The sequence below is a fragment of the Candoia aspera genome, chromosome 2, assembly GCF_035149785.1.
Source record: "Candoia aspera isolate rCanAsp1 chromosome 2, rCanAsp1.hap2, whole genome shotgun sequence".
Taxonomy (NCBI): Eukaryota; Metazoa; Chordata; class Lepidosauria; order Squamata; family Boidae; genus Candoia; species Candoia aspera.
The window spans coordinates 4,372,591-4,382,974 of NC_086154.1; the positions used below are offsets into that span (position 1 = coordinate 4,372,591).

At 46.8% G+C, this 10,384-nt stretch overlaps 1 protein-coding gene across 1 annotated transcript; it reads left to right on the forward strand.

Annotated features, from left to right (window-relative positions):
• Positions 1-8,929: 8,929 nt before the first annotated feature.
• Positions 8,930-10,095, forward strand: LOC134492007 (zinc finger protein 232-like). Its single transcript, XM_063296131.1, has 3 exons — positions 8,930-9,337; positions 9,627-9,741; positions 9,858-10,095. The coding sequence occupies exons 1-3, from the start codon at positions 8,954-8,956 to the stop codon at positions 9,995-9,997; spliced, it is 639 nt and encodes a 212-aa protein (XP_063152201.1). The 5' UTR covers positions 8,930-8,953; the 3' UTR covers positions 9,998-10,095.
• The last annotated feature ends 289 nt before the right edge of the window (positions 10,096-10,384 follow it).

Sequence of the window (10,384 nt, forward strand, 5' to 3'; positions counted from 1 at the left end):
ATATGACCTCTAAACATGCTTGCTATGGAGAAAGTCCACAGCATTGCAGTAAAACACTCATAAATGGCTGGAGCCAAATGGTAGTATTTTTCACTGTGCTCAGTGAAGTCAGATTCAACTTTCAAGAGGTCGGCACTGATTTGGCATTTCAAACTTCATTGGCATAAAGAAGGAAAGTGAAAGACAAATTTCTGCCCAAAAGCAAGAAACCTCTATAAAATCATTTATGATAACCCTTTAAAAACAATATATCCCCTAGTCCAGCTTGGGGATATCTCTTGCCCATTTGCTAAATGCTCTGTGAGATTCCAAAGTCAAAATCAACCATGTCCTTTCCTCAAATCCAGAACTTTCCACACTTACCTGTGGGATTTTGTAGATGCTGAGCATGGTTGCAGTATGGTGGGAAAGGTCATAATCGGTCCCTTCAAGGACAGCCAGCAGGTTTTTCCGTCTTCCACATTTGTAGTTTGGAACATTGGCCTCCCCAGCAGAAAGCAGGTCCAGCAAGACTTCAGCATTCATTTCTGCATTGAAATTGCTGTCGTGGACATTGTAGCCCAGAGTGATGTTGGGCAAGATCAGGGGATTCTGGTTGATCTGGCGGACAGCGATCAGGAAGGACAAGAGGTACCAGATACTCACCGTTTTTCTCCTGCAATAATGTACAATATATAGTATCACTATCCTACATTCATTCTCAATATCAGGTTCACTTCTTGCTTGTTCAAGATAAAGAGGAAGAACGAAAAATCCTAACCCAGAGACATAAATATGATGTGACAGGTGTTACTGAAACATGGTGGGATGGCACTCAGGATTAGCACATAGCACTGGTAGGCTACAAATTACTGACAAGGAACAAACACAACCAATAGGATGAGTGTGTTGAACCAAAGCTATAGAAAAATGCCCCTGCAGAGAAACCCAGGAAGAGGAGCTTGAATATGAATGAAAGGAGCGGAAACAAGTGGGAGATGATCATGCACCCCGTAGGCAGTCAGAAGGTATGGAGGAGACCTTTCTCTCAGATGGCCAGCATTTCAGGCAGAAATGGGTAAGTGATGATACCAGGAAATGTTAATTATGCTGGCATCTGCTGGTAATGGAAGCAGAGCCAAAGGTCTACCACATTCTTGTCACCTCTTGCTGACAGCTTCAGTTTCCAGTTGTGTATATTGGAAGGAAGAGTCCTTTCTGCCTATCTGAACAGCAGACTTAGGTTTGTGCTTTGGATCTGAAAGTCCTAATGCTCTGTTCTCTTTGCAGATTTCAAAGGAGCGTAGCCAGCCGCATATTCTGAAGAAACAAGTTACACCCTTGGCAGTGCCTTGATCTTCATGCATCTGCAAAGCCTTTGTCCCCTCCAATAGCAATTTAGATACTGGGAAGAGGCCGTATTAAATTAGGAAAAAGTAAAATCAGTTGTGGGTGGATTAGCAGCAAGGCCATCCCCACATAATGACTCACCAGAGAAAAAATTTGCTGGAGGGAATCACACTGAAATTATACAGTGGCCGTATAGCGTTCCTGGCAGAGATGACTCCACCAATGACATAATGGCCGGGTCTGAAGTGATTTCTCCAGGCTGGTCCATGTTCTCCTAAAGTCAAGGGGCATTTTCTCTTTGGCATCTCCCAGGATATTGGGGGAAGCAGAAGCAGTAAAAGGAGGAGAACCTCTGTGTGCATATCTGTCACAGCCACTTGCTCCTCACAAGCAATTAAGAAAAGGGTCAGAAAGAGCTCAGATCTGAGGCTTTGATGGGTTTCCTAATGCGAAAAGAACCTGGGAGAAGCTGTATGTCTGAAGGAGATCTTAAAGAATGAATCCTTCTCATGTCCCCTTGTTTTGAACTTCAACGCTCAGTGGTCCAGGAGGCATATATGGTGTTCTGTTTTCAGAACTGGGGGCATGATGTCATCCAATGATCCTTTATTCTGATGTTTGTTTCAAAGGCAATCTTGGGAAAAATCCCTGGAGATTCATGAAGGAGCTAAAGTTAATTGCTATCATTTTCAAAATTTTGACTCTGTGGCATCCTGAATTCACTCTGTGGTTGCATGTACAGCCAGAGAAAACATGTTTTCCAAAGTTTCCAGTTGTGGCTGCCTTCCATTTTGTCACATTTAGTGACAAGCTTGTCAAGACAATTGCATTCTTATCACAGTTTGTTTGAATGATTAAACTCACGTTTAGGGTACATAAGAAGCCAGTAGCTAGCCATGTACCTGAGATTCTCTTGGATCTGAAAATGTTCCATTCGGTTCCTGTACCTTGGCATCTGTAACTCCATGGGTCCTCTCTATCTGGACTGTACGAATGTTGCCAATATCTCTATCCCAGGTTCTCCTCATGAAATCTCCCACGCCTTTCCCTAAGATTGTCTGATCCAAACCTCCCAACAGGCAAATCAACATAGGTCCCCTTCACTGGCATGAGGCTAGCCCAGTAAATGTTTCCAGAAGATGTGTCTGTAGGGACCCATCCTGTATCTCATTGTCCACCACAAAATTTGTGTCTTCTCTCTTATCCTGTTCCAGCTCTTGCATGTGGGCAATATCGTCCCTTTTTTGGACTTTCTGCATGAAACAGAAAATTATGAAATTATGATATATGGATTTGATGATTAGTAAAATTAGTTGATAACAGAAAAACATGGATGTCCCCCTTTCTGGGGGGAGATGGGCGGTAATAGAAATTTGAATGATAAATAAATAAAATAAAAGTTATGTTGTAATGAGTAAGAATTTAATGTATGTTTTACCTTTATCTGTTGTAAAAGAACTCAGAAGTTATTCTTTTTTTTTAATTTGTTTCTTTGTTTCTTTTCTTCTGCACTTCTGTTCTCTTTCTTTATTCTTTATTCTTTATTCCTTATTCTTTTCCATATTTTCCTTGATTATTAGGTTCTGTTTCATTTTATCCCTTTCTTTTAATACTTAATAAAGTTATTACACAAGGATTATTCTCATTGTTATGGGACAGACAAACAATCCTGATCAGCAGAGGTGAGACTTCTTATACTCACACAGCTTTTTTAGGGTGGCAGAGAAGAGAGGTCCTTCAACATGGCATGAAAACAGTGGAAAGGAAATGGCAGACAACCAACAGCCTCCATGAAACAGGAGGGCAACAAGCCGCCTTTGGAGGTGCGGGAGGTGCCGCATGGGTCTGGGAGGTTACAAGAAGGGGATTCTCAATATCTACCTGCACCTTCTCAGCTCCCCTGTATCCACCAGTGAAGATCAGAAACAAGGGTGGAACAATTTCCGAAAACATGTTCTGGGGAAGAAGCTAAAACCATAATTAAATCATCTCATTGTATTAAAAAAGCCAGAATTGCTTGAATTCTGTCAGTATGGAGCCGTTTAAGAACTTGGTCACATTGCTTATTCTGTTGACACCCCTTGACAGGTCAAAAGACGAAGGCTGTTTCTGCTCTGTCTGGCTCAGCAGGAAGCCTTTGGCCAAGGCCCCCACCTGGGAACAGGTCTCCACTCTGACTTAGCTGGTCTGGCACATATTCATGGAAAGGGAAGAGTGACGAAATTAAGGAGATGGGGGCAATGGTGTGTCTGGGAGGGTATGTCTGACGGCCTCAAAGTATTGAATAAATACATATGCAGGGATTTTTCGTTTATTTTTCCTCACAGCCTGGCAAAAGCAACATTTCCTTCCTCAGAGACACAATTACATTCTCACTCTGACATGCAGATTAGGTACAGACAACACGTCAAAGCTAAAACATTAAATGTCTGCCTTCAAACAAACTGCAGTGCCCAGATAAACCGGATTGTGGCTTAAGGTCATGTCCACACAACCTGCTAGGACAATACCTGAATTGTCAGAACAGCAGAGCCATAAATGGTGCATTGCCACTTTCACCTCCTCTAGCATAATCCTGTGAACCCCCTCACCCAGTCCCCTTCGGGCCTCCGTTCCCGCAAAACGTTTGTTTGTCCCCTTGAGTTTTTCAATGCAAAATCTACCCCGTTTCCCCCCATTCATCAGCTTTTTTCAACATCTCCCAGAAATGAAAGGGGGGGAGGTAATGATACCTCCAGATCACATGCTTTGATCAGATTTGGTCAAGCTTACGGTTTTCCTTCTTGCCTGTCACATGCATGGAAAGCAGGGGGATATGGGACCTCTTCCCAAGACTCAGAGCCTTGATGAGGACTTGTTCGGTTTTTAGTTTCCTCCCCAGCAGGAAGCCCTGGATGTTCCCCATCCTAACCCAGTCAGAATCATGTCCAGATCCCCATTCTTGCAAGTTTCCTGCAGCCTGGGAGTCTCTGTCTAAGATTTAAAGAGAGGGAATGCAGATTCCTAGAGAGGCAAGACACTTAGTACATCCTTCATTCCTTATTTTCCCTTGACAAAACCCATAACGCCAGGTACACAGTCAACTGTCTGAAGTGTGGGAGTGCCCAGTCCTGATATGTTTGCAAGGCCACAGACTCCTGCAAGAAATGGGTATCATTTCTTCATTAAAGTCCTGGGCCTCACTCGAAGGAGGGCAGAGCAGAACAGGGGTTCTGTTAGGTTGTTGCCAAGCAACAGAGTAAACATTCCGGTGAGTGGCAGTTGGCTGCAGCCTATAGGAGAGGCTCGGCTGCCTCGGTTCTCTTTGCTGGAAACCACGTCTAGCTCAGGGGTCATCCCTGTGTAGGAAGGTCACTGTTGATCCTTAGACCCGGGCACTGGCTGCCAACCTCGACCCGGCTCTTGAACCTTGGACCGACTTTAGACTTTGCAGGCAAGCCCTTGCTTTGTTTGACATTCCCAAGTCCATTGCTAACTCTCTGACCTGAAAATAAAATGGGTAATCTTCCCCGAAATTGTGTATGTGTGTGAGGCTGCAACCCGAAGTGGGACATCCACTCTGCTGGAAGCAGTAGACAGCAGCATACAAATAGCTCAACATAAAGAAAGAAAAACCATAACCCTGGAGTGATCACCCACTCAGGCACCTTGCCTAGGAAGGGAATGTTGGTCAAGGGTCTATAGCGGCTTTCATCCGGTGTGTCCAGATTTGCTTTCCTCAAAAGCAACCTGATCACTGCCTCTGGGGCTGGGAATTGCTCCCTCTTTCAATGAGGCCTTTGCATCTTCCGTGACCCAACTGGAGAGCCCCTGCCCACACCAGTGCCAGACCAAGCGTGTCTGCAGGGAGGTTGATGGGTGGCAGGTTGGCAGCACTCAGGCTATCCCCCCCGTCTGTCCCAATTGTCCAATCTAAGGTACAGACATAACAGTCCTCTGCGAAAGTCTGAGGCCACTATTAGATTTGCTGTTTGAGCAATGGTATGATGACCATATACTGTAGAATTATTCTCAGAGCCCAAGTCTATGCATGACTACTCAGAGGTAAGTCCCATTCTACTCAATGGGTTGAGGTGTTTGTTTCTGGTAAGTAGGAGCGTATTACACCTACTTCCTGCTGAATACAAGGGGCTGACTTCGGAGTAAGGTAAATAACCGTTTTCAAAAACACCTCTATCAATGGGGCTTACTCCCAGGTAAGTGTGGATAGAGTTGCAGCCTCAGTCTCTTTAGGCCAAGATGTTCTGGAAATTGTTCCATTCGGTTCCTGTACCTTGGCATCTGTAACTCCATGGGTCCTCTCTATCTGGATTGTACGAATGTTGCCAATATCTCTATCCCAGGTTCTCCTCATGAAATCTCCCAGGCCTTTCCCTAAGATTGTCTGATCCAAACCTCCCAACAGGAAAATCAACATAGGTCCCCTTCACTGGCATGAGGCTAGCCCAGTAAATGTTTCCAGAAGATGTGTCTGTAGGGACCCATCCTGTATCTCATTGTCCACCACAAAATTTGTGTCTTCTCTCTTATCCTGTTCCAGCTCTTGCATGTGGCCAAGATGGTCACTCTTTTGGACTTTTCTTTTTTTCTTTTCTTCTGCACTTCTGTTCTCTTTCTCTTTCTTTATTCTTTATTCTTTTCTCTTTTCCATTCTTTTAATTGATTCTAAGGTTCTGTTACATTTTATCCCTTTGTTTTGATACTTAATAAAGTTATTACAGAAGGATTATTCTCATTGTTATGGGACAAACAATCCTGGTCAGCAGAGGTGAGACTTCTTATACTCACACAGCTTTTTTAGGGTGGCAGAGAAGAGAGGTCCTTCAAAATGGCATGAAAACAGTGGAAAGGAAATGGCAGACAACCAACAGCCTCCATGAAACAGGAGGGCAACAAGCCGCCTTTGGAGGTGCAGGAGGTGCCGCATGGGTCTGGGAGAGAGCAGAGAGCTGTTGTCATGAGCACTGATGGGGAGCAGGAGGGGGCCCCTATCCAGGGGGGAAAACGCATGCGTAGTCCTGAGGAGTTAAGCAGCCATTCAGAGAGAAACAGATCAGACCCGCCTTGACTTTTGGGGTTTATCTGTCTGGGTTTTTCCCACGCTTCTTCAGTTTGTTAGGATTTTCTGTCTAATGTAGCAGTAATAAACACTAGAGACCTATTCCTTGTCTCAGTGTGGTTCCTGGCTGTTAGGACAGCTGCAGCAGGGGCCATGAAGGGTGCGCGGGGGTGTGCAAGAGCTGCCACATCAGTCGGGGCACGGGGGAAGTGGCGCAAGTCAGGAAAAGTGTGAAGGCTGTGCAAGAGGTGCCATGCAGGTCACGGAAAGTCTGTGAGGGTGTGGCAGAGGTCAGGAAAGTTTTGTGGGATGCACAAGAGGTGCTGTGTAGGTTGTGGAGGGCATGCGGGGGTGTAGCACAGGTCAGGAATGGTGCACGGGGTGCGTGAGTGGTCGACACAACTCAAGCACAGGGGGCTGGGGGGTTGTGTGGGAGGGGAGACTTACCTAAGCAACTTGCAACCTTCCCTGCCAGGTTCTCCACTGACTTGTGGGAAGCTGTCACGAAGCATTGGAAATGAGGATCACATCACCGCGGTAGCAGGGCAGCGCTGAAGGGGCTACAATTTCCCCAAATTTCAATCCCAGTGGAGTAATGGGTTCCAGACTTTGGATGCAGTCTGTAAGTTTGAGGTAGCTTAGTTCAAAAATTGTTGCCCTATCATTTGCACTGTTCCTTCCAAATGAAAGTTACAGACAGGAGAATTTTAGTAGTAGATAGATGGATGATGGATGATGGATGATGGATGGATGGATGGTCCAACATTGTGATTAGGTAATGGGTGACCCTGAGCAGGTCCTCCCAGTGAGCTTAGGAGAAACTCCAAATTGTGGATCATTCATTGATATATCAAATGTTCAAAGTCAAAAATAAAAATTCCCTAGAATCGTAAGATCTACAAACCCCAAACTACTCCATCTTGCAGAGATTCACTCAGTCTGTTCCTCCCCATCCAGACTCTGAGAGCCTCTAAGTCAGCACTTCCACCTCATTACCTGTTTGGCCCGGGGATGTGAAAACTAACTGGGTATCATCAGCATATGGAGGATACCAGACTCTAGGCCAACACATGACCTCCTCCAGCAGTTCCATGTAGATCTGAAAAAGGAGCAGTATGTGGAGAGATCCCTGGAGCACGCACATAACAGAGGTCTCTGGACAGATCTCTCTTCCACTATCACCACCTCAGGAAGGAGGAGAACCATGCAAAACAGTGCATTCCCTCAGAGGTGTTGCAGGAGGAGGCCAGGGTGTGGTACTGGAAGCCCCTGAGAGATCAAGGAGGGTTGCACTTCCCCAACTCTGCTCTCTCCATAAGTCATCCCTAAGTGCATCCCATACAATTTCCATGCTGTATCCCAGCCAGAAACTGAAGGAGCCAAATCATCTGCTTCATCTAAGGCTCTCTGCAGTTGCATGGCACCAGCCCTTTCAAGGACACCAGGTCAAGAATTGGACATTGCAAGGGCTAATGGAGCTCTGCAGTATTGTTGTGGGGTATAATAACATAATCTTGAAAGCCTAAGGTTGTCAAAAGCAGTTGGATTGAGAAGCCTTCCTGATCAGGGGGGATACGAGAGCCCCCTTCTTCCTGGCCCCCCATGGAAAATGCCGCCTTTCTCCCCTCTTTGCATGAGCACCTCCATTGCATGCAGAATCCACCAGGGGGCTCCTCTGCAAAGGGAAGGGAGGGGCCTGCGCTTCAGCACATGGCCACTAGAGGGCGAATGCCAGAGGCGGCTTTGCAGAGGAGGGAGGGAAGGAAGGAAGTGACCGCGCCAGGCCTTGCCCCTCTAGGACGCCCCACTCTCTCCCTTTAACCCTTTGGGCTCAGCACGCGGGGTCCCCGGCCGTTCAGCGCGGCGAGGGCGGGCGAGTGAGCGAGGGCGGCGCCTCCCGCCCCGATCTGTCGGGCCCTGCGGCGGGGCGGCCGGTCCGGGCTCGGGGCGGGTTGTGTGAATCCGACTGCCTGCAGCGGCGTGACTTAAAAGGCTCGGAAGAGGCGGACCCTGAAGAAGGGGAAATGGAAACCAGGGTCTTTTCACTGGCATTTCGTTTTATGGGAACGGAGCTTTCTTGGTTTGTTAACCTGTTTGGGGATGGCATGTTGTGTGAACCTTGCTGTAGGTAAATGTAGATTGAGGTTTTTAAAAAGCAAGTCCTTCGTTCTGAGGAAAAAAAATAGAAAATGCTCCGAAATTCATTTATTCGTACTATATTTTGCAACACGCACACACACTCAGAAGACCAATCTGCTCAATGCCACTGCAATCCTATATCAGCTCTGGGAGATACTTCCTTCCATGGGGATAAGTGTTGTTCAGTGGTTAAATCCACCCCTTCCTAAACCTTGGCATTTATTTTCCTTTCCATCTCAGATACACAACCTGAGGCCTTTGTCCATCCTCACATACAGACAAAAGTATATCTGGGGCACAGAGGGCTGAATGGCCTGCTGGGGTCACTCCTGCCGCAACAGGAAGGGTCCTGTGAGTGAAAAGGCGTTCAGAGATCCCTAAGATTCCTCGGACAGATTTGGAGTTGTGTTGCAGAACAGAGGAAGAATGGAGACACAACCTTTAGCAAGAGGTGGGAGCTGTGGGGAGATCTGGGCAAGAACTGGGCAGAAGACCCTGGAGGCGGAAACCCTCCATGCAGAAGTTCAGCCCTGGAACTGCAGGAGCGTCCAATACCAGGAGGCCGAGGGTCCCCGAGGACTTTGCAGCCGGCTCCACTCCTTGTGCAGTCGATGGTTGAGAGCAGAAAAGCACACCAAAGCGCAGATGCTGGACCTGGTTGTTCTGGAGCAGTTCCTGGCCCTGCTGCCCCTGCAGGTGGAGCGCTGGGTGCGGGAGTGTGGAGCAGAGACCAGCTGCCAGGCGGTGGCCCTGGCCGAGGGCTTCCTCCTGAGCCAGGCGGAGGAGCAGAAGGAGCAGGTCGGGTTGCAGGTGAGAGACCCTCATCCTGGGAGCCCAGAAGGGTTTGAACGCTCATCCCCTCCCTACCAGAGTTCTCTGCCATTGGTAATATATGGAGAGGCTTCCCTAATTCTTGTAGGACACTGTTCCATTATCAGTTCTTGAAGATAGATTTGGGACAGCCTCAGTCCCTTTCTTACTTTCCAGCCTCAGTGTTGGAGATTGGGGGCTTTGAAGTTGTGTTCAGAGAACAAGAATCCCCTTCATGATGTGTGAAGTGCATTAATTCTCCTTCTTTTCTCCTGCCTACTATTTCAAGTCCTTCACTGTGGAGATCAGAGATCCCGAGGGAAGGAGGAATCCATCCAATCCCCCTCCGGAGATGTTTTTCAGGGGGATCTCTCAGGAAGATCCAGGTCAGGACACCTCAGCAGGTACTCAAAGGTCCTCCCATTCCCCAGAGAGATCCGAACTGTCTCATTTTCTCTTCTGTAGAAGACCTCCGCCTAGTTTATTAATTGTGCATTTTAAAATTCTCTCTCCCTCACAGGGAAGACTCAAACAAAGTTGACTGCTCTATACGGTGGAGCTGAAACACTTGTTGGACCTCCAAGTCAAGTAAGAGGAGCAAATTTAATGATTAGACTTGTATTCTCCCTTTCCTCCAGAAAGACAAGCTGCTGTACGTAGTACTTTCTCCTTCAGTTTTTCCCTCTCGTTTGGGCTCGGGTATTTCCGTGTTCCTGAGCAACATGCAATGGAGAAGAAGAGGTTCAAGTTGCTCTCAGTCAGCATATCTTCCTCCCAAGTCTGTCGTTGGGAGGCAATGGTTTCTCATTTCTACCCTGAGATTCTCAGTAGGAAATATTTTTTTAAGACTCAACTCTCCTTTTTGCTGGTTACTCCTCCTACTATTAGTGTACGATAACTAATGTTTGAAAAACGTCCTTCAGCAGATAGAATGCTACTACTACAGCTGTAGCGACTGCTGAACAGAGACCCATTCTTTTTGTACTCCCTTCATTTGGAATTGTACAAGGCTGCCCAAGAAAAACTAAATACACTGGCACGCTAAAA

What these genes read in the sequence shown, in the direction of transcription:
- LOC134492007 (XM_063296131.1), top strand. Translation starts at nt 8,954, where the DNA reads ATGGAGACACAACCTTTAGCAAGAGGTGGGAGCTGTGGGGAGATCTGG. An exon ending in AGGAGCAGGTCGGGTTGCAG is followed by an intron (nt 9,338 to 9,626) that starts GTGAGAGACCCT and finishes TACTATTTCAAG; the next exon opens with TCCTTCACTGTGGAGATCAG. An exon ending in AGGTCAGGACACCTCAGCAG is followed by an intron (nt 9,742 to 9,857) that starts GTACTCAAAGGT and finishes TCTCCCTCACAG; the next exon opens with GGAAGACTCAAACAAAGTTG.